The sequence below is a fragment of the Chelonia mydas genome, chromosome 12 (assembly GCF_015237465.2).
Source record: "Chelonia mydas isolate rCheMyd1 chromosome 12, rCheMyd1.pri.v2, whole genome shotgun sequence".
Classification (NCBI taxonomy): Eukaryota; Metazoa; Chordata; order Testudines; family Cheloniidae; genus Chelonia; species Chelonia mydas.
Window position 1 is genome coordinate 17,948,651 of NC_051252.2, and position 24,435 is coordinate 17,973,085.

The 24,435-nt window shown below is 37.0% G+C and overlaps 1 protein-coding gene across 8 annotated transcripts in view; it reads right to left on the bottom strand.

Moving 5' to 3' along the window:
- Nucleotides 1–24,435, bottom strand: part of PHKB (phosphorylase kinase regulatory subunit beta) — a 222,832-nt gene that overhangs the window by 18,075 nt on the left and 180,322 nt on the right. For 6 of the 8 annotated variants that reach the window (XM_043526045.1, XM_043526046.1, XM_043526047.1 and 3 more), the window contains 10 exons: nucleotides 23,955–24,038; nucleotides 23,349–23,453; nucleotides 21,851–21,933; nucleotides 21,677–21,767; nucleotides 17,594–17,655; nucleotides 17,343–17,505; nucleotides 15,778–15,859; nucleotides 12,544–12,601; nucleotides 10,322–10,412; nucleotides 8,858–9,060 (listed from right to left, as the gene is read on the bottom strand). In XM_043526045.1, coding sequence (XP_043381980.1) covers nucleotides 8,858–9,060; nucleotides 10,322–10,412; nucleotides 12,544–12,601; nucleotides 15,778–15,859; nucleotides 17,343–17,505; nucleotides 17,594–17,655; nucleotides 21,677–21,767; nucleotides 21,851–21,933; nucleotides 23,349–23,453; nucleotides 23,955–24,038 — 1,022 coding nt within the window. Of the gene's footprint in view, nucleotides 1–8,857; nucleotides 9,061–10,321; nucleotides 10,413–11,422; nucleotides 11,514–12,543; nucleotides 12,602–15,777; nucleotides 15,860–17,342; nucleotides 17,506–17,593; nucleotides 17,656–21,676; nucleotides 21,768–21,850; nucleotides 21,934–23,348; nucleotides 23,454–23,954; nucleotides 24,039–24,435 lie in introns of all 8 variants that reach the window. The other 2 variants (XM_037877750.2, XM_037877751.2) reach the window with 1 other exon arrangement.

The window sequence follows — 24,435 nt, forward strand, 5'->3', positions numbered from 1 at the left end:
AGATAAGAGCATCTATCTGTGATATTTCTGTGATGCCAGCAAGACTCCTACACCTGGACATATATTCTACATTGCTTTGCAGTGTAGAGCCTGATTAGGAGTCAAGAAATGGCCCAGAACAGGGAGAATAAATATGACTCAACAGGCAATGTAGGAATAACAGGCTATACAGTCTCTTCTTGGAAGAGAATTCACCGTGGTAAAGGAGAACAAATTGACAAGAGATTTAAAAGTTGTATCTGGAAACCTCCCGAACTAGTCCACTTTATTCAGATATAACCAGATTATAACCTCCTGACTCTCACTAATCAGCAGTTAATCACACTGATTTCAACTATGACTACTCATATCTATTTATTTAAAGGAAAGACAGGATAGCACATGATATCTGGTACTGAACACACTATTTAAGGTGTGCCTGTTATCCCTAATGATTTTGCATATTATCCTTCTCCATAAAAAACAGGGAAGGCTGGTATCCATAGTCACAAAAAAAGGGAAAATGGAAGAGTTGGTGTTTAAAATGCACTGTACTGTATAGGCATAGCTGAAAAAAGTGACAGTTTCACCATACAGATACTGCTATCAATATTAGCTGCCATTTAAAAGAACCTGTATACAGTGTTGGTCTCAGCATATTAGAGAGACAAGATGGTTGAGGTAATAGCTTTTATTGGACCAGGGCCAGCTCTACCATTTTTGCCATCCCAAGCATCGTGCCGAATTGCCGCCGCCGTGAGTGGCTGAAGAGATAGAAGCTACTGCCAAATTGCCGCCGCAGGCGGCTGAAGAGGGAGGCTGCCGCAGAATTGCCACCGCCGAGGAAATGCCGTAATGGCACACGGACTGCCGCCCCAAGCACCTGCTTGGAACGCTGGTGCCTGGGGCCGGCCCTGTATTGGACCAAGTTCTGCTGGTGAGACAGACAAGCTTACGAGCTTACACTGAGCTCTCTCTCAGGTCTGGGCAAGACCTTTGTGTAAGCTCGAAAGCATCTCCCCCACCAGCAGAAGTTGATCCCTTGCTTGTCTCTCTTTTAGAAGAACTGTCATAAAAAGCATAAAATGTTAAAAGCAAATTATATTTGGATTGTTTAATGGAATATTAAAACTGCTTATAAAAATTGGCATGTTTCCATTACAATACAGTATAAATTAGAATGACATTATTTGCTCACTGGAACTCATCTGGACTGAGTCACCTGTCTTCTACTTTACAGATTGAACACAAAATAAGAGCTTGTGTTTACTGTTTAGTTAGCCTCAACTTAATTTACATCTGACATCTTTCAGATATGTTCTTGAAAAGGCATTGCTGGCCCTGTATTCAAGAATGTAACTAATCAGTAAAATGGCACTTTTACACCATCAGTAGAGCATCACAATGTATTTTGATACTTCACTGTTTATTGTTCAAGCCTTTTTTAAATTAACTTTTTTTTTAAAATCATTATATAATGTGGTACTCAGATTTTATTAAATTTGGATGACTGTATCACTTTTTCTTTCTCTATAAGAAACTTAATATCAAGACTTCACTGAAACTTGGAAGCTATGTTTGGGTCTGGCACAAATGAAATGCCTCAAAATTCCTGTGTCATACATATGCCGTTTTAATTTAAAAGTGTTTTCTATGAAAGGCTAAAAACTTGAGCAATGCCCTTCAGAATACAATTTTCCAGGCCTTACATATAAAGTAACAAAAGAGCAACCTCCTTCAAGTTAGTTCTGATATCCATACCTACATACATAAACAGGACAATATATAAAACAAGTATCCAAGATTTTGCACTTAGTGGAATGTCTCTCAAAAAATAAATAAATAAATAAATAAAGGTTTTTTTCCTCTACTAGGTGTAAGATTTCATTACAGAGAAATTTAAGTTATAGTTACTAAAAATATAAAAGACAGATACTAGACTTATAACCTAACAATTAAGTCTGATTTTTCATATGCTCATAAATTCAGTCAGGCTGAGACAGATGTTGTTTATTTCAGCCAATAATTGAACATGAAGCAAAGAGACATACTTTTAATGGTGCCCACCTTTTGATATGTAGCGCTGATATTCCATTTGTGTATGCCTTTGTATTGTTATATTTAAGAGGAATGCTAATAATAATTCGAAGAGAAATATTGTTTTAGTTCTCTCAGAGTTTCCATGTTTGTAGCAGGGAATTGGAAAGGAAACTGCTTATAATTTCCCAATTCTCTGGCTGTTTCTGTGCCAGCAATAAGCTGCTGTACACTCCACCATCTGACAAATATTCCCAAGGGACCACTTGCTAACTTGTGACTGATAAGTGTGCAGGGCATCTTGACCAGGCCCATTCCTCACACCAGTCATAAGCCTTATGCTGGGCCTGAAGGAGGGAGTAGTATAGGAGCTACCTATATGCCTACTGGGGCCCTCCTACATGGGGGGGAACCCTAGTTTGGAAATTGTAGCTGTTTTCCACTCCCCTCTACACCCCCAGAATAGTGCAAAAGAAGTAGAACAAGACTGAGAATCTGTACATAATGCCTACTCATACATTGGGCAAAGATGGGCTCATAGTACATGAGCTGCGTGTTACCACCTTCAACAAATGATTAGCAGATGGGTATACTGGACTTTTTAAAAAAAAACAAACTTGCAGTCTCAAACCCCCAGCCTCCCCCGGTAGTCAAAATTACAAGTTATTAATTCAAATAAACTCAAGACAAACTCACTCATGTTTGCCTCTGTTTTAAGAGTGATTCCACAGTACAAATTGAAAAGCTTTGCAGTCTCCATTTAAAACCCTAAATTATTCACACAGTTTCTGTGTATGCGTGTAGACTGAATCACTGTTTACAAAACTTCTGAATGCTGAGTCCCCACTTCAGGAAAATGAAACCATTTATATGCCCCAACCCTGCAACTCCACCATGTACTGCTGAAAGTTCAGACATCCTAGTGTGTACATCTTCCTTGCCCACACCCCACAAATAGTTCTTATAGCCCCTCATCCCCATGCCCCAAATTTGGGAAATGCTGAGGTAGATCTTCAAAATAGGATACATCATGTTCTTTCTTACATGCTTTGATGAGCCATGATATTGTTAATGTTGACACTTAAAATTTCATCATTGGCACCTAACTTAAAGCCCATTCCAATGACAATACACACCTCAAAGCTATTGTTTCAGACTCTACAAACTCATACAGATGTCACTGCATTGCATCAGTTACATTGACTTCATGTTCTGAAAGTTCTCTCTGCAACTATAACTAGAGACTTTTTAAACAAATGAATTCTGAAACTCTAGAAAACAAATGAGAGATATATCCATGTCTCCACACCGAGGGTAGTCCTTTAGGCATGCCTCATCTTACGGGAAACACTGACTTCAATAATACAAGTGCACTTTCAGATATTTTGTTCAGAACATAAAGTCATTCATTCCTCCTTCACTTTCCTGCCAAGTTCTGAGTAGCACCCTGACACCATAGATGTCAGTAACCAGGAACATTTTCCTGATTCCCTTTTGTGCTAGTTATGTCATCAAGTGTGGCAAGGGACTCATAGTCAGGACGTATGGCAGGATAAGTCATTTTCAACTATAAAAAATATATTGACTTTTAAAGACTTACAAATACATGTCTGTGATTTAGGATGTTCAACAAAGTTTTTGAATAAAGATTTGAAGCTTATCTTTAAAAATCACCATGCAACCAAGGGTTTGATATTCTGAGTTAATGAGAGAGATGTGCCCCATTTCTCAGTGTGTGGTGAAAGACAGAAACAGGTGTCACACACATGAAAGGAAGCTGTATTCTACAAGAGATATATTATCAATGAAAACATGGTAATTTGAAGGTTTGTGTACTGCACTTGGATAATAATGATTCAGACAGCCATATGATATGATGATTAATGGATAGTAAGATAGCTATGTACACGGCTAAATCTATCATTACCCCAACTCTCATATCAAAAGTCAGAAGCAAACTCGTAGAAATTGCTTTTAGTGGATTATGGGTTCAGAACATCAATTGCATTTATTTTCTTTGCCTGGACAAAGCAATGTCATTGTCCTGTTACTGAAATACAGTAATTACCTTTGGAATTGGTTCACAGACACAAAGATGCAGTTCAGGCATCAATAGGAGTTCACTCACTGACAAGATATTTTCTGTTTGTAATTGCTTATGTGAGGTGTTCTGACCATATAAAATGTGGAGATGAAAAATGTCTGATATAATAAACCTTTAGAAGTATCTCCTACTAAAACCTGAGTGACAGAGCTTGGGTAGAAAGCAGGTGATTAGAGGTTGTTACAGTAATGGGTCTGCCAGGAACTTGATCTTTTTCAACATGAAAGCCAGACTACAAATCAATAATGAGACACCAAATCAAATCATCATCAGACTGGAATACTATTTCTGTGAGAAAGTTAATTTTACTTATTGAAGTGGGTGATAACAGTAAAATGAAATTGAATCTATAGGATGAAACCTTGGAACAGAGAGGAACACTGACACACTGGGATTGGTTTAAAGAAGATTCTGGGGTGAGTAATGTGAATAAGCAGACATTGCAGAAAGTATGTTTTACAATGAAAAAAACTGTTGCACTTATGAGTGACTCTACCAAATATGAACTGTTAATAAAACCAGTATTTTAGTATGACTAAAGATAAGTTGACTTGAAAACACTGCTACTGCCTATGTGTACCTTGCAAATTATCCATATACTTGCAATTACATTCCTTCTGGAATGTCTGCCAAAGAACAGTTATCTACCCTACAGTAAATGTGGTCTTCAAGATGTGTTGTTGGCATGTATTCCTCTTCTGGTGTGCATGTGCTCCATGCACACAAAATCATAACCTTTTCAGTAGCAGTGTCCATTAGGGCCGTACCCGTGCCCTGCACACCCTGTGGCTGAGGTCATAAAGGGCAGGGCATCTGCAATTGTTCTCCAGTTCCTTCGCTAAAAGATGATCTAGATTGCTAGGAACTCCATTGTAGTGGGGAGGAGGCTGGGTTGTAGAATACACATGGACAAACATCTCAAAGAACCAGTTATTGTAGGGTAACAAACCATTCTTTCTTCTTTGCGTGACTGTCTACATATCTTCCACTTCGGGTGACTCACATGCAATAACTCATCATGGAGGTGGGTACTCAGCCTACTGAAGCAGTGAGTGCAGGACATCTGTACTGAAGTGGACATCATATCTGGAGCCCTATACCAAGCAGTAATACTGAGTGAAGGTGTGAACTGAACTCCACGTAGTTGCTTTGCAAATCTCCAAAATAAGGACACCTTTCAATGAGGCAGCCTGAGCTCTGGTGGAATAGGTCCTAAACTGTCCAGATGGGTCTAAGTGGCCCACCATGTAGCATGTCTTAATATAATCTGAGACCCATTTTGACAGCCTTTGAGTGAAGATTGGTTGTCACTTCATTCTATCAACAAATGCTATGAATAATCTAGGAGAGTTTCTCAACAGCTTTGTTCTGTCCAGATAGTAAGAAAGAGGCCTGACATCCAAGGTGTGAAGTTTAGCTTCTGCTCATGTGATGCAAGGCTTGGAGAGGAAGACAGGTAGATGGGTCATCCAATTTATATTAAAGTCAGAAATGACTTTAGGTAAAAGCTTCTGGCAAGGTCTTCATGTAACTTTGTCCTTGTGGAATAACACAAAGTGGTCCTTCCATAAAGGCCTGAACCTCTCCTATATTTCTGGCTGATGTTACAGCAACTAGGAAGGCAATCTTCATGGAAAAGTGGTACAAGAAGCAGGTCACCAAGACCTCAAAGGAAGCTCCTGCCAAACCTGTTAAAACAATGTTGAGGTCTCAGCACAATGGAGTCTCTTTGGTGGGATGACATGAATGAGAGCTTTGTGAAATCTATCCACTCTTGGATGAGAGAAGACAGTTTGGTCTCCCAGTACAGGATGGTGAGCAGAGATAGCCACCAGGTATACTCTTACGGAGTTGATGGAGAGGTCCAGATGCTTTCAGATGAGCATGTAGTCCAGGAAATGACTGCCTAGGAAGGAGTACTGCAGAAAGGGATCTGGGGATCATAGTGGACCACAAGCTAAATATGAGTCAACAGTGTAATGCTGTTGCAAAACAAGAGAACATCATTCTGGGATGTATTAGCAGGATTGTTATAAGCAAGACGAAAGAAGTAATTCTTCCACTCTATTCCGCTCTGATTAGGCCTCAACTGGAGTATTGTGTCCAGTTCTGCACGCCACATTTCAGGAAGGATGTGGACAAATTGGAGAGAGTCCAGAGAAGAGCAACAAAAATGATTAAAGGGCTAGAAAACATGACCTATGAGGGAAGATTGAAAAAATTGGTTTGTTTAGTCTGGAAAAGAGAAGGCTGAGAGGGGACATGATAACAGTTTTCAAGTATGTGAAAGGTTGTTACAAGGAGGAGGAGGAAGAAAAATTGTTTTTCTTAACTGCTGAGGATAGGACAAGAAGCAATGGGCTTATATTGAAGCAAGGAAGGTTTAGATTGGACATCAGGAAAAACTTCCTGTCAGGGTGGTTAAGCACTGGAATAAATTGCCTAGGGAGACTGTGGAATCTCCATCATCGGAGATTTTTTAAGAGCAGGTTAGACAAACACCTATCAAAAATGGTCTAGATAATTAGTCCTACTATGAGTGCAGGGGACTGGACTAGATGATCTCTCAAGGTCCCTTCCAGTTCTATGATGTCAGACAGCAGTGCTTTAAAAGGGAGGTAGATGATTATCTAATGCCCTGATGGAGAAACTCTTCCATTTAGTGGGACAGGCAAGTCTGGTGGAGTCATTTCTGCTGCAAGCCAGGATGTTTTCAACTGCTAGAGAGCAGAATTTGTTAGTGGATGTCAGCCAGCCAGCATCCAGGCTGTGAGATGCAGGGATGTTGGCTTCGGGTATAGATTTGTCCCTCCAATTGCGTGATCACATCTGGTTGTATCAGGAACACAATCGGGGAGCCATGCTGACAGGATCATGAGGTTGGAATACCAAAACTGCCTGGGCCTTGCTGGGGCTATTGTTGTTAGGTCTGCATCTTGTCTGATCTTCCTGAGGATTCCTCGTATCAAAGGAATTGGTGGGTAGGAATACATGCATCCCAGTGACCATGGAATCAGAAAGAGGTCTGACAGGCGCACTCTACTCGATGTTTTCGGCGCACTCCACTCGACTCCTTCTTGACCCTCTTCCCAGACTTAGAGGGTGGAAACTTTCCCTTGACTGTTTCCTCTCTGGAAGCTTTGTATTTCTTCCTTGGTACAGGTAAGGGAGAACAGTGCTGGGATTTGCCAATATCTGCAGGTGTTTCTCTCACTTAAGCTGCAGCACATGACACTGAGTAAGACTAGGACAGCTCTGACAGTAGCTTGAGAGCCGCCTCCGTCAGCAGGAGCTTCAGTTTAGCTTCCCTATCCTTCTTCATCCTAGGCTCGAACACCCTGCAAATCTAGCACCAGTCCTTCACATGTGCTTTCCCCAAGCACTTCAGGGAGCTACGGTGCGGATCACTCACTGGCAGAGGCCTGGAGCAAGCAGCACATGACTTGAAACCTGGTGACTGGGGTATACCTCGATACCAGGAATGGGAGGATGGGGGGGAAAATGAGGGAGGGGGGAAACATGTCCTTTTTTTTTTTTAAACACACACACACACACACACACACACACAATCTCTCTCTTTCCCAAAGAGACCACATGGAACCTCCTATATGGTTCCCAAGCGAAGCAGTGATTAATTTAAAACTGTTCTGGTATAAAACAGAGTTCCAATGACCATTTCAGGTTGTAAGAAAGAAGTGAGCAGGTCTAGGGGTGGCTCTGCCTTTAATATTGTCACGCAGTGGCATGCGGCAGCAGAATGAGCTCAAGTCACCCAACTGGTACCGCTGAGGCAAGCAGCTTCCAACAGTCATGTACTGGATGCACCCACACTAAGAGTGGAATGTACATGTGCAATCACTTCAAGAACTAAGAAAGTTTAAGCTTTCCATTAAGTTTTTTCTTCATGATGATGCTCCTCTACTGTACATAAATACAATTTTACATGATACTAGAATTAAATTTTTAACTTTACTGACATAGCATTTAAAGAAAAGAAGTAATATTTCTCATCTAAAGTATATGGTGAATATAGAAAAGCAAAAATAAAACAGCAGGGGACCTATTTTTAGAATAATTTAAACATATATAGTTCACATGAAATCTAAGAAGCTTCAGCACAAAATTAGTAATTCAGAAGATGAGGATGTTATCCAACAAAAATAATATAAATTAAATCTGAAAAAGGTAAATCAGCAGTCAAGCAGAAACTACTTGAGAAAGAAAAGATAGCATCACAAAATCTCGGAAAATAGCCTCCACTTTAAAAGCTTTGTTTAGATGTAATAAAGTGACTCCACCATGTAACACTGCATAAAAGTAATATCATTATACTGCACACTGTATACAGCTTGGCAGAGTAACGTGAATCTTACTGTGACTTGCGTGATAAAAATGTTTTAATAGAGCTAGTACAGAAGAACTATATCCTGCTGAATGATCTGAAGTTTGGGTTGGAAAGACAAGTATATTCTCTGAAAAAGAACATGTATGTGATATTTACCTGAACTAATTCTAATTTAGCTGGAAATATTACTGTAGCAGAATACATGTTACATTAAACTAAGTGCAAAATAAACTAAGACTTAGTGCAAAATATAATAAATAAATAAAAGCTTCAGTATATTTGCTTAAATAAATCACTTGCGCACCAGGGCCCTGATCTTAGCTGGGGCATCTTGTTGCTACCATAATACAAATAAATAATAAAAAAATAAGAAACAAAGACATGTTACTGACCCAACTCGTATTTTTAACATGCCACTAAATAGTTCAGGTGAGTTTGAGATGATCCAGCCAATATGAATGACAAGTTCTTGTTGAATTACAGCTTCCCTCTCATCCTGTAAATTACACTTGTCGTAGAGGATGTTCTTAATCACTCCTGGAGACAAGGGATTAGAAATAACTTCTTCTTCCTGGCCAAAAGCTCCAAGAGTCACCTAAGAACATATTAGCAACAATGTAGGGGAAAAAACAGGAACAACAGATGACAATTATAAGTTAGACTTCATAGTCTAAGCTTTTCCTCGTAGTATTAAAACTGCATTCGGGGCAAAATATAGTGTGGTGTCAACTGATTGGTAAGAATAACTGGACCAACAGAAAGAAACCTTAGTAGGCCATCACTTTATTTTGGAACAGTTTGGATAACATGTATCCTTGACTGTTTGACTTTTCTAGATAGTACTTTCCTTTCCCAGGTCATAACTTTCTAGCAAGCCTTCCTTAAAATTAAGGAATCATGATTCTTGTTACTGTTTTCTTAATATTTTTTTTTCCAAAATTGTGTTCTAGGTTTTAAAATTCTAATGCAATCAAGATATTGGATTAGTTAGCCAAAAGAAAAACATGCTTAAAAATGTAAAATTTTAAAATTTCTCATTTACTGTAAGTGAAACAGAGAAACACACACTCTTCCTGACATTTAAAAAAATCTACATTAAAAATGTTTTGACCAGGACAGGTTAATAAAAAAAAGGTGAAAATAAGCAACTACAAACCACTCTACATGCACATTGACTTTCCTACATAGCACCAGAAGCATGCTACCAGCCCTTCGTGTTTGGAATAACTTCATGATGAAACGGCCCAATATATATATTTTTCGAATTGAAAGAAACTTTTTATAATCATATTATAATTACTTTAAACTTTTTGTGCCAGGAGGGCAAACAATAGTCCAATTTAGGGTCTAGGACTAAGGCAGAGGTGTAAAGACAAAAAAATGTGAATGGTGAAAAGCTCCCCACTTACTGGCTACTCATAGTACACAATTTACTAATATCCTTTTTAGCTTTTTAGGTTCTATATATTAACTTTTTCTTTAAATAATGTTTTACTACTTGCTTCAATGTCCTTTTGTATACTAATTCCTCCTTAAAATTTCTCACATATATTCCCCCTTAACTTTAATTGCAGCATATCTCTCTCCTCTTCCCCATCTAGTTCTGGTCTTCTCAACTATCTACTCTGTGTTGCTCTCAACTTCATTAGATATGCATACATTTCTTAGCACAAGTATATGCAGAACATTATATTTACTAATTTTTATTTTACTCAGTTCTTTTGTTATTTAATAAATGAGCTTTTTGAGTCTTGTACTTTTTAAAGTATCTGAGACCTACAAAATGAAAGAGCCTATATAGATTTTTTTCTCTTGATCATCATTGCTGAATGCAATTCTGAAAAATGCAGACTTACCTGTTTGCCCTGAACTAAAACATTAGTAATAGATGGTGCAAGGCTGTCCACTAGTTTACCTAAAAGGCTTGCTGCGAAGCGCACAACAGACCTGAGGGCAGAAAACAGAGCAATCCCACTGGATATCAAATGCTAGTTTAATGAATTCAAATATGTGTTTGAATTTTGTCACCACATTTGATAAGTCCCAAAAGACTAACCATGAATATACATATAATTTTTTGAAATGTCACTTCATACAGTTTTTCTTTTTTATTAATCACTAGAGCAAGTATTCAATAATAGCTGTATTGGGAACAGTTAGAACTCATTAAACTATGGACTGCAAATAATCAGCTGGCTTTCTTTTCTCTCACAACATGTTAAGAAAACAGCATGTTATCATTATTTCTTCTATCAAAGAATGTCTGTTTTTGTTTGCCACCAATGTTTTTGTTTGCCACCAATTTGCAATTAGTGAAAAATTTCTCTTTGGTAGATGTTTTGGTTTGTTTTTGAAAGATTTAGAAATTTTCAAGCAAACCATATTACTCAATCTTTGCAAAGGAAATAAAGCATTTAACTTCTCAGAAAGTTATACTGAAAGATTAGGCAAAAAATTTTGTTGTAAGAGTAAGTACAGCATGTGCAACAAATATTTAAATGACATTTTTGACAATTTTTGCCTCCAGGCAATATTTTATATGTAAACGATGAAAAGAAGGGAATCATGTAAAGTGCTGGGTTTAAAACTGGCTGCAAATTTCAAAAATAACTAGAATTACACAGTATTATTACTATTAAAAAGTAATATTTAACTTTATAAATCATAATTTCATGACAAAATGGAAACTGAAGTTTAAGCTAAGTTTAAGCTTTTCTTACATGGGGTTTGTAGCGGCAAAGAATCATTTATCAAGAGAGTTAACGAACAAGTTACAATATTCAATAAAGTTAGTACAAAATCCATCAACCCAACTGATACTGACTTCTGTGAAAAATGGTGTGCACTCTTTGAAAATCAAGAGCAAAGCATTTCAAAACTGCGCTAGCTGATCCATCAAAATGCAAGTAAGCCAACAAATCTCAAGCAGCACTATTTAAGACCTCTGTGCACTTTACCTGTTTCCCATGTACCAGCAAAGTAGTAATATGTGTGGCTATAGAGGAAGCAAATTTCTGTGTAAATGCAGCACTGTAGCGTACCATCAACCTAGGTATGTCGTATGACAATCATAAAAGAGAAATAAAAAATAAGACTTTACATATTTTAGTTTTATAAAATGCCTCAGTTTTCTAAGTATTAAAAATACCAACAATGAAAACATTTGGTTTATAAGTGGATACAGGTCCATTTCATTTTATTAACTGACTAAAACTAAAAAAACTGAAATCAATTCTTGTATTCATGTAATTAATATCTTTTCCAAAAAAACACCTTATTGGTTAACAGTATTTACAAGGTGAGAGTGGGCTTCATCTTAGGCTCAACTCTTGTTTTCTATAATAAATAATGAGATTTCTATTCAACTTTCAGTCTGAATAAAGCAATTACTCAAACTACATGTAAATACTATACTTTACTTTCCCAACCCTTTAAAAATTATTTTGGTAAAGCCATCATTAACCCAAATGTCTTCAGGAACAATAAGCAGTAAGCTGCATAAATGTAACTACTTTTGTTATTAATTTAATTTTTTTGACTACCAGCCTTGCTACTGAAAGCCATTATTTTATACTGTTGTAACATTCTCCCCAAAAGATGACCATGTCAATTACCCTACTAATTCTAATTCTTTTTATTTGACTAGTACTGTATGTTTACCATGCAACTTGTTAAACGGACATATTTTAACACAATTCTACAAGAAAAAGTAATACCAGTCACCCTGATTTCAGGGACAATGTCGACAATCACAGTTTATACTAATGGGTCTTCACATGGCTACAGACCGATTTATGAAGAATAACATTTATTGCTCTGATCACTGAGCCATTTGCTTTGTGATATATTTGTGACAGGAACAAGGTACCTCACATATACATTAATTTCCATTTGTTTCTTTATGCTAAGAGATACAGGCTAGATCTTCAGCTGGTGTAAACTGGTATGGCTGAACTGAAGTCAGTAGAGCTGTGCTTCTTTACATTACCTAAAAATCTGGCCTTATGTTTCGTAAACACGCGGAAAACAACATTTATCTGTCAAACAAAAGTGAAACACAAAGATATTATATACAAACCAGAGCTTTTTGCTGCCAGCTCGTCTATAGATTCTTTCAATCTGATCAGAAACAGTACCTAAACACATGAAAAAAATAAAAGCTGTAGTGACTTTTATTCAGCAACAATAAAATAAGTTTGATAGAGATGTTAGTTAATTTTGGACCAGATTCAGTAAAGCACTTAAGTACATGTTTAACTTTAAAGTTTAAATTTAACCTGCCACCTAGTCATCACCTGTGTCCTTTGACACCACTCAAGTAACTCTGACTAATTTTCGTCAAACCTGTTGGGATACCATAAGAGAACTCAATAAATCAAATGTTCTACAGCATTTTATAATTTTCATATAAGCAGCCAGCTAAAATACATGAAACATAAGAAAATAAAGTTGGTTTCTTTTCTGTTGCTAAGTATATAATAACTTTTCCTAAATGTGAATTATTGGCTTATTTTTCAAAGATTTTCTTTTTGATGACTACCTTGAAGGATGTCTGAAGATTTAAATAGACCAAAAATGGGCATTGGTAAGAATGTCCAGAAAATGAAGTCTGACAGTTTTATTACAAATAGACTAGTAATGCAGCAGCAGTTATAATAGCTCAATATGCATTATTATACAATATTGCACTGCTCAGAACTAGTTTCCTATATCACCTTCCCCCAAATCCACAGGCCCTGCTGCACTAATTTTGCCTCAATGGTAAAGGATTGAGAACTGGGAGTTGCACTGGGGACCACTCAGTGAGAAGTCAGAGTGGGTGCTGATAACCATTCAATTCCTTAGGCTTGAAATAACCATCAGATTTAAAATTCATAGATGAGATGTACTTATATCCACCCCCGAGGTGTAGCAGTAATCTCCCTTCAATAGGCAATGTAGGGTGCATGAGAGAGTTGATCTGCAAGATCATAGCTTGTGGATATGTAAATCTGAAGGCCCTGGGCATGTCAGCTGGAAGGACTTAGGTCCTTCAAACCATTATTGGTAGAAGTGGAGGTTAGGCAGGAAGAGAATATTTTATTTATTTATTGTGTACAACACATATTCAGTGTTGAATGTCAGTCTCACTGCCCGTGTGGGATAGCCTAAGAAATTAGCTGGCCAGGGACTCTAGTCAATGATTTGTACTGTTTAATGCAAGATCAGTAGTTAATAAAGTTATCACTATCCACTACTTCTTCTTGGATGAGGCCTCTGATTTGCACAGATTAGCACTATCTGATCAGAAGGCAATGCAAGAATTTTATTAAGCCCAGAGGTCTCCAGATGAGTACTTGCTTCATTATGAGCTGAGGATCAGGGAGATGAGGTGATTGTGTTGGTTGCAACTAACCTTCAATGTGGGAGGTTTCCTATGAACATTTTCCATTAGAGCAAGAAACTACATATTCAGAGTAATGACCACAGAAAGCTACAGAGGTGTCTAAGCCCACAACAAATTACTTTCCAGACAATTTGGGGTTGTGGGAGGGTGAACACCTTCCTGATGTTCAGAAGTAGACCACGTGTCTGGATACAGTGGCCAAAATTCACAAAATCTTAAACATGTTTTTATAATACAATGAATCAACCTTTCACACATCCTTTATACCTGTCAAAAATGCACGTGTTCTGGAACACCCTATTCAGTGCACTCTCAAAAACTTTAAGAGTTGCTATCTTTGCTGATCCAAGCTTGTGTATTTTAGGGGTTTGGATGAGTTGGTATTACCAGTTAACATTAAGAAATTGACTGCAGTAACTATTTTAGTGACCAAAAGAGTTATTTTTAGAAAATGGAAAACTGCAATTCCTCCCTCATATACCGACTAGCTTAGTGAGCTCTCTACTACTCCATTAATGGAAAAAATGATTGTGTCTAATAGAAACACTTGGAAGAAATATGAGGGTGTCTTGTCACACATGAAACTATTGCATACTTTTGCAGTTTAGTATATTAGTCCCTGATGCTCATAAGATATCATAGAATATCAGGGTTGGAAGGGACCTCAGGAGGTCATCTAGTCCAACCCCCTGTTCACTTACATGTTCTCACTTATTTATCTATTTAGTCACTTTAGTAATTGATGCCCTGCACAACCTCTATGGATTAAGGGTTTTTGTTTGTTTGCTTGTTTTTGTTTTGTTTTCCAGGTTTTACAAATAACGAATACTGAATGTTGTTATTTATATGATATTTCCATCTTGTGAATATATTCATATATGTTTTGTTTTGTGTTTATATTGTATATATATTTACAATATAAACACAAAAGAAATAAAAATAAAGTTAAATAAAACAATATTGTTAAATAAAAACAATAAAAATAAAGTTAAAAAATAAAATACAATGAAGCATGTTGTATTCTTTAGTACTTTCCAGGATGTGTATTATACCGCGATACTGCATATAAGGTGTATTTATACTACAAGTCTCCATCATGTGCACTAACATAGAATTAGACCATCTTCAGGTAGAGCTCTGTGAAATAAAGTAGTGGGTAAACTATAATACCCTATGATTATCCAAGGGAGAAAATGTGAAGCAGAGTCCTAATTCCACCTCTGATCAGCTCTTTCTCTGGGATGTGTCTGTGGGTTGAGGGGTGGTAAACAGTTTACAGCAGCCCTTGAAAAGGTACAGCTCACACTACTGGCCTGTATGGAGCCATAGCTCCCCCACTCCCCAACCCTTATTTTCCCCTTCCCATCCGTTTGCTTCCTGAGGGAAGCAGAGTTGGTCCCAATCTACCACTATCTAGGTTAGCATTATTGGATTATTATTATCTTATGTTTCGCAATGTCTTATGTGTATTTAAATTCTGCATTTTAATACAAAACTTTGATATAAAACTGAAGCAGAATAACCTCTATAGATAATATTTTGAAATAAAATCTGATTTTACAAAATAAGGATCCATATAAGATTCCTGATACATTTTAGACTAAGAGGCAGAGGCACACACAACCTGTCTTCAGCTTCATTTTATTATACAAAATCAAACTCTTTCTGACAAAAATTGTTTGCTCAGAATTATGAATAGGCAACATGCTGCATGCAAACAATTTAAAAGAGTTAATAGATTTAACAGCTCATTCCACTCTACAGTATATTGATGTGCATTTTCCATCTAAAACAGAAACTGCTTTAATGGAGAAGAAAATAGCTACACAACTTTTTGTAACCAGATCCATTATTCATGTTCATTAGAACTACACAGAAAACTGCCTCCTCTAATATTTAGAATAGTCACATGAAAGGATATCTCACCTTCCTTGGTGATGAAATTCGGTCCTTCCTTTTTGAGCAAAATACTCAACAGAATTGCTTGACTTGCTAGGCAATTGCAGTCCTAAAAAAGAACAACTTTCAGATTTAAATCACTAGAAAAGGCATCACAGTTATTACAAATTCCACACGAACCAGAAGACAATTGTTTTAGCAGTAGCATACAACATACATTTCAAGGAGAAAGTCTCCCCTCTCCTCAAATGCTAAATCTTCATTTGGTCCCCCTACAATGGTAACCAAATAGCCAAATTTAGATTTTCAGTGGGAGTTGAGGGCTCTCGGCACCTTACCAGATCAGGACCTTAGTGATACCCCAGTTATATAATTATCTCTGTCTTCATTTTCTATCTCCTCTGAAGGAAAGAGTGGCAGAGCAACACTGGTAGAGTTTGGGAATTCTCTTTTCACTGCTGCTTTAGAATGGCTTTTTTAAGGACATATATTAAGGTTCAATAAAGTTGCACCACTTAGCTCAGAAAGATCATTCCTGTCTCAGTGCCCTTGACCTCTACCATTTGCAAAACAAATGCTTGTGATCAGATGACTAACTGACATGATAGTTTTCCAAGTTCCCACTAAGACAGAATATTGAAATGTGAAATACTCATTCATTGTTGGTTTCTGGGTACAGGAAAAATACCCAATTGAAACTTATATAGTTGATCTTACCGTCAAAAGTCACTAAAAGGTCATCAGTCTGTCTTAGTGGATTTCAACCATTCAGGGTTTTGTTGTTTTTTGGGGTTTTTTTTGGAGCTGCAGTCTAGATATGAGGTATTTATTCATATGGGATGCAACCATCTCTCCCCATTTACAATATTTCAGGTGTTACCAGAAAAAAATAATATGGATTCTATTAAAGGGAGTATGGAAAACTGTTAGCTGGAATGTGGCAGCTCAGAGGGTTCTGTGGCATCTGGGGAGAGGGCTACAATGAGGGAAGACTCTTGAAGCAAATATCAGTGTAGGAGCAGCCAGAAGTTACTCGTTCTATTTAAAAACTGTGGAGAACAATTATATGAATCTAAAGAATTATTGACCCTGTTTCCAGATGCATTTAGATAAAAAATGTTGATGGGTGCTCAAAGAATGCCAGACCTCCACTCCACCTAAGCCCTTCTCTTTTCCCTTCCTTCCTTCCTCTCCCTATTTATGTACGTCATCTCCTATTTTATTACCCCATGCTAACATGTTATCTCTGTGTAGGTTTTGTCTGGTCTTGCAGCTTTGACAAGCTGTAAAACTGCATTATTGTATAATTCTATTAAAGACCCTGTGAAGCATGTGGTATTTGGAAACATATATTAGCCAAAAGTCATTTACCTTTTTGTACTTTTCATTATCTGTTTATGAAAAAAAATCAATAAACATTTAATGAAATATAAAGTTTCTGGCCAAGAAAACTGTTGAGAGTGGCTGCTGGGGTGACAATGTTAACCATGTTCATCTGAAGAACGTGCTGTTAACTAGCAGAATTAAAACAAAAAAAATCATCTGATGAGAACTAGAACTAAACTACAGAACAATTTCTCCAATTTTCTTACATTCAGTTTCTCAAGAATCTCGTAAGTCGATCTGTTTTTCCAGTCATTAATATTTACTTCTGGTTGTTGTTCGAGTTCAGAAACATTTGGAGTACTAGTTTGTCTCTTGACTTTTGAATGTTTTGGAAGTTCCAGCTCCTCAAAACTCTTAAATTCGGGAGGCCTGAAAAAATAATTATTTAATTGTCCACACTTCAGAAGATATTTTAATTGTGAAAAACACCATAATTAGATCTCCCACATATCCTTACTCTTCTGTTTCACTGATTCTCAGAAAGTCAAGTTGTTCAACAACTGCTCCAGATATTAATGTCTGGGAAGGAAGAAAAAAAAAAAAAAAAGCACTCAGCAAGACAGTATGAGTCTGTACATTGCACATACCAATTCTGAGATCAACAACATAACAAATTTCCCCCTACTAAACAGGAACATTTGAGTTAGACTGATAAGAAACTGCTATATTTTAAAATACCAATTTCTTTTTAGTTTTCATGCACCTTTTCCTGCAAGTAGCAAGTGTAGTATGAGTGGCAAGTGTAGTATGTTATCACCACAAATCATAATAGCCTTTTTTCTACAATTACAGAAAGACTGATTACATACCCTACAGTAATTGTGGTTCTTTGAGATGTAGTCAGTGTGGCTCCCATTGTAGGTGTGCAGGTACCTCACATTGCTGAGGAATCCAAAAAGCAGGGATAGAGAGCAGGTCATGGGAACATACTGACATCATCATCCTGAAGAATCACAGTTATTGTAAAGTAGCCATTCTCTCCTCTTATAGTATGCATTAGTATGCAGAGGTGCACCAAGAGGGGACAGGGCAGGGGACCCAGGCCCACATTTGGCCATAGACAGCAGAGGCAGGAGCTGGAGATGGTGGCTCCTAGCACATCTGAGCCCAACAGGATGCAGAGAGTAGGCTTAACTGCTGGCATGCCTGACAGAGGGTCCCTCTGGGGCCCCAATCCCAGCTGCAGCCACTGCGTGGCCAGCCAGCCCCCATCCAGGCAGCTGGGACCCAAGCCTCCCAGCTCCATAAATCATGACCCTGGGGCTTCCCCTCCCCAGGAGCTCCAGAGGTGCCTGGGGTGGGGGAGCAGGTCTTGCCCCCAGTCAACCTCCCCCAAGGAGGGGAAGCCCCAGGGCCATAATTCCTGGAGTTGGGCTATTTAATTGCTTTTTACATTTATCTTGAATGAAGAGCACCTGTTACGCCCACAAGTTTGAATAAGGTTTCACCCAACTCCCAGCATAGCAAATCTATTGGGATTCCTTATTCTTAGGTCATTCCTTAGTCTAGAGGTACCTCCCTCTTGTCCCCATACATATATACATATGTACAGATACGTCTAGAGACAAATATTAGCGCTCTCTCTAACAACGTTAAGATTCCGTCATTAATATTTTAATATGCTTATTGATTACAATTAATTCATTTGATATTCATATGAATTTCATATATATGTACTTCTAGAGAAAATCTGTTCTAATAAAGCAGTTTTAAAAAGGACTTTCTTAAAAAGCATTGTGTTTTGACAGTTGTCAATAGGAGAAAAAAACTGGATGCATGTCCTGTGAACTTTTAAACTCAGTTTTCATTTTACAATTTATAGTAAAATACCACAGTATTACACTGTGAGAGTTGATTGTGAAAATAAAAAGCTGCTTGCTTTTTTTTGTTTGTTTTTATTGCTGATGTCCTCCAGTCATCTTTATGACACATAATCCTCTGGAACACGGCTGATGATGGAAGCAGTTACAGACAATGAAAGTAAAAATGATTAAGAACAGTGCTGGAAACCATACAAATTATTTGTAGGCTTGTAAGGAATAGGTTTTTAATAAGTAATTGTCCATTTTACTAGACACATACAAACATACAAAAAATATTTCCATCGATAATAACTGAAATTTACAGTTAGGCAAAGAAAGAAAAATGCTGCTTGAGAACTATTAGAGTTTAATTTAAGAATATTTACTTTGTATATTTTGACATGTGATGTGGACAATTTAAGTTTTAATGGTTATAAAGTTTTAACTTTTTGAATCTCAGCATCTACTGTCATTAAACAGATATTGTCTGTCAAAATTATGAAAAAATAAAAACTGAATTCTGCCAAGCCTAATTATATGTTGCCTGAAAGGATGAATACATTTTAATGTACATGTCACAAGCAAAGATTGTGCATCCCCTTTTGTGAATTAAGATATTAAAGCCTAACTGTACATGTTCAGACATGTACATACAAATGTACAAGCTCAATATAAATTATGAAAAAGCAGTATAAAGTATATTGTTTTAATAGATGATGCGTTACCACCTCTTTGCAATTTCAGCCACTTTTTCAGGACTTTTTCCTCTTTAATGAAATGCACAATTTCCAAAATATGACAATATATTCAGGAGATTAAATGATTGAGCTTTTGCACATCCTGTAGTGGAAATTCTTGCATTTTCTGCACATTTGGCATAATATATCAGCTGACCAAACTGTATGATAAGTTTGTAAGACAATTCTTAGACTAAAGGAACATATAAATTATTTTCTGTCTAACAAATAATTCTCCTCAGTTGATAAGCAGTGCCTACAAATTTTGGGTGAGGAGGGGGAAAGGAGATAACAAGACTTCCTAAAACTCTACAAAACCTCAAATAAAAGTTTAGAGTTGAGAGAGGAATCAAAGATTCAAGATGACTCCTATTTCACCCAAATCAGTTTCCACATCCTTAGTTTAAAATTATAGTAGGAAATAAACATTCACTGTATCATAGTTAATATACTATAAACCTAACCTAGTCAAAAGAAAAGGAGTACTTGTGGCACCTTAGAGACTAACCAATTTATTTGAGAATAAGCTTTCGTGAGCTACAGCTCACTTCATCGGATGCATACTGTGGAAAGTATGCATCCGATGAAGTGAGCTGTAGCTCACGAAAGCTTATGCTCAAATAAATTGGTTAGTCTCTAAGGTGCCACAAGTACTCCTTTTCTTTTTGCGAATACAGACTAGCACGGCTGTTACTCTCTAACCTAGTCAGTATATATTATACTGAATCCTGTGGAAATGATTACTTACCTTCACAGCTGCTTTAACAATATATTCTTGGAAAAATCTCAGTAGGTTTTCAAAGAAATATATTGTGAAGAGATACTGAGGGGTGTGGGGCATAGTATATAATTTTATTTACTAGTGTCACATTGATCAACAATGCTCATCTCTAATTTTTGGTGCCCATGATTGGAATTGCATGGTGAAAACCCAGAGCACACAGAATACCAAGACACAGCACAACACAACCTCGATGAAAACCATCCTAGACGCAAGCCAGTTAAAAAGGTTATTGAAATGTTTTTGCACCCTTCATGAATAAGACAGACAACATGAACAGCAGTGATTGTCAAATAGATAAAACAATTCTAAAAGGCTTATTAATTATTTAAAGAATCTTCAGGGAAAGGAATTGAATGTGGAGGGGAACAATGGTTTACTGAGGACTTTGAAATAGTACAATGTGTAAAATAATGTAAGAGCACACTGTAGATAATGTTTGAGAAATGTTTCTTGTGACAATACATCAATTTAATAAAATACAAAGTAATAAAAAGGAGGCATTCCAGATAAACATCAAAAGCCCCCTGGAGCCTGCAGGCAGTGCTTTGCATGGATGGCAATGACATTTACATCAGGAACTCTAACTTATGATAGCCAGAGATTTTATGAACTAGGTAATTTACAAATGTTTATTTAAATGGTCATTGAAAACATTTATTTTACTGTTAGAGCTAGGAATGTCCTCTTTGTAATTTTAACATTTTAGCTGCTTGCGGTAAACCCTAGTCTCCCCCTTAAGATTTATCTTGAACAGCTAATGTATTAAAACTGGCTAGAATTTTAACATTAGTTAACATGTGAAACACACTTTTCCCTGCTGTTGATATGACCCAGAATAGAGCCCTTAACCCTTGATATCAAGGGCTTGCCCTTTTGTGATAAATTCCACAAGACAGATGGCTGGCAGTAAAAATAAAATAGATTTCCTGCCACATTAAAAGGACCTTTGTTGAAAATATCAAAGCCCTGTGCTCCTGTTTAGAGAAAGCATGATTTATAGTGTACAGAAACTTAACAAAGGGCTTTAAAGAAAAGCAGAACCCTTGACTTTATCTTATCTTTAATTTTATAACACTCAGTGAGGTATTAAAAAGTCACATGAGAAACCAAAGAATTTTGATAGAATAAAATGTCTGTAGAAATAATTCACAGTTCATGGACTAACACAGACTACTGCCAGAGTATGAATGCAACATTTAGGAAAAAAAAAAAAATACCTGCACTCTATCAACATGAACCTTCACTCCTCCAACAACTCCCTTTTTAAAGGCTGCCAGCATATCTAATATTGGATTGAATCTGCTTCCCCTATAATTTTAAAAACAAACACATTAATATTAAAAATGTGAAAAATCACATTACAAATAATGATCTTCACATGTATTCCGTACCTTATGTTATCCTCACGGATAAGCACGAGGAACAGGGGGCGACCATGCATCTTCCAATATTGCTTAATGAACTGTAATGCATTCTAGGTAAACATAAAAGTGTATGTGATTCATGCGAGGAAACATACAGTACAATATATTGTAACTATAACAAACAACTTAAAATAAAGGGTACTGCTATAAACCCAACAGATTACAAATCCCAAACAATTAATTTTTTCAGTTATGTATTTATTTCTTTTTTTTGCAGAATGTAAGCAATTTGCAAACACTACATAGCCACAGCTTTATAACAACATTGCTCTCATTATAGGTTAGGCACAAACCAACCAAGTCACCAGTCTGAGCAGAATGAAATATTGGATTACATCTATTGATCTGTATAAAGAGGGTTCTGATGTGAATAGTGAGTGAAAGTGCAGGGGAGATCATTGGCACCTTTTATACACCAGAAGTAGCTGCTGCAGCCCAGGTCATTTCACTGTGAGGATGGGGGAATAAGGCAGGTGATGCTGGCACTAGAACTGGGTGACATTTTTTCAAATAGAATATTTGCTGAAAAATGCAGTTAGAGGTCATCTGAAACTATCCCCTATTTGACATGAATTCACTGATTAGTTTCATCAATAAAAAAAAAAAAGTCAGGATAGATTCAAAAGGGGCCTTAGGTGCCATTTTTGAAACTGAAGAGGGGGTGGCAGTGGTCTGATACCTGATAGCCCCATGGTTAGAGCACTCACCTGGGACATGGAAGACCCAGATTCACATCCCTACTTTGCCTGATTTGAACTTGCAGATGAATGCCCTGCCTACAGGGCTATAAAGTATTCTAGGGTGGGTCTCTCTCAATTTCTCCTGTTGATGTCGTTCCACTTTGCATAAATAATTAAATATTCAACAGACCAGAGAGAGAGAGGAATGACCCTACAGTCTAGTGGCCAGGGCACTGATTTGGGAGGGTCATAGCCAGGTTCCAGTCCTTGCTGCAAACTGAACAACCAGTTATTCACATAGCTGCACTGCTGCCCTTAACTGTGTTTCACCCAAGGAAGGCAAATTTTAATTTGTAGCCAGGGTTCCAGAAAAGCCCCACCAGATGAGGCTTTCAATCAAAGCATCCCTAAAGTGAACTGGCCATGCCCCTTGCATCTGCCAAATGTGTCTGCCTTTGGGGCTGCACTTGAGTTTCCCTGGAAAACAGGGGTTCGTGCATGTTGTGCCACTGCATTCTCATCCCCTCCTGGAGTTAGCTTTCTGCCACCGTAGAACATCCACTAGGGTCTGCACTGGTCTAATAGTATATTAATGCTAATATTTGCATTGTTCTTCCCACCATAACTTTGCTTGTCTTACATTATATAGTAAGGTCTACAGACTATATATTTTTTCATCCCCCTTTTTCAATCCTACATTTCATCAAACCTTTAGAACAGCACAATTTATTCTTAATATAGGACTTATTTCATCAGGTTGCATAAGATAAACAACAGATAAATACCTTAATGTCATCAATCAACAGCATAACATCCTGAGACATGTAGAAGTCACTTAGGTCAAAAATGATTGGGTAGCAAACAACAGTCTTTCCTAGTATTCGATAAATCTGTAGGAAGAAAAAGCTAACATTACCCATTTCTTTAAAATATATGAAACTAACATTAATACAGTTTAAAAAGTGAAAACACAGATGTAGTCTTGCAGAACTGTCAAAGTAATAAAGATCTGCAAAAAGGACAACTGAAAAATCTAATTTGAAGAATCCTTGTTCTTACACAGTGAGCAAATCCACATTCTTTTTTAATCACAGCGGTTCACCCAATCATGATCAAGCTTGTCTTGGATGAGTAAGTATTGCTGTAATTAGGTGCTTAGGTAAGGCGTGAAATAATTTAATAGTGAGATAGTTTATGCTCTGTCCTTAATGAGTTTACAAACTATATTAAAAACATTTTATAATAAACAATACGATTTACATGCAGAAAATAAGATTACATTTAGTAAATTCAACAATTTAAATAGTATTCTGTCTCCACAAAATAATCCAAAATTTGTCTGGAGTACATGCTAATTATAGTAATACAAATCAGTCACTTCTTGCAATGACCTTTGATGTTCCAAGGCATCCGATAGGCCTGTCGGGTCTTCCAGATAATCCCAGTTTGTCATTAATCCCCAAATGAAAGTAAGCCTGAAAGAAATAATAATTGTGACACTGTAAGGCCATCTAGTTACACAGGCAAAATTCAGGTCTTTCTTGTTTTTCCCCCCAGCATTAAACAACCCCAGAAACATGAACTCAGGTTTTTTTTTTGAGGCGGGCATAAATATAAAACCATTATAATTTTTTCTTGCTATTGGCTTTTTGGACATACATCTGTATCACAGTAAAAGAACTGAGAAAAACAGATAAAACTTGACTAAATGTGTAGCCCAAGGACTGAATTTGGCCCAGTAAGTAAGGAAGCAAAAAGTGAATTATCTTAACTTTTAATAATCTCTTCATTGATAAACCATGTTCAATATAATGAAAGCCACATCACCTCTGGCAGATCACCAGCACTGAATTTCATTATATTTCTGCTGTG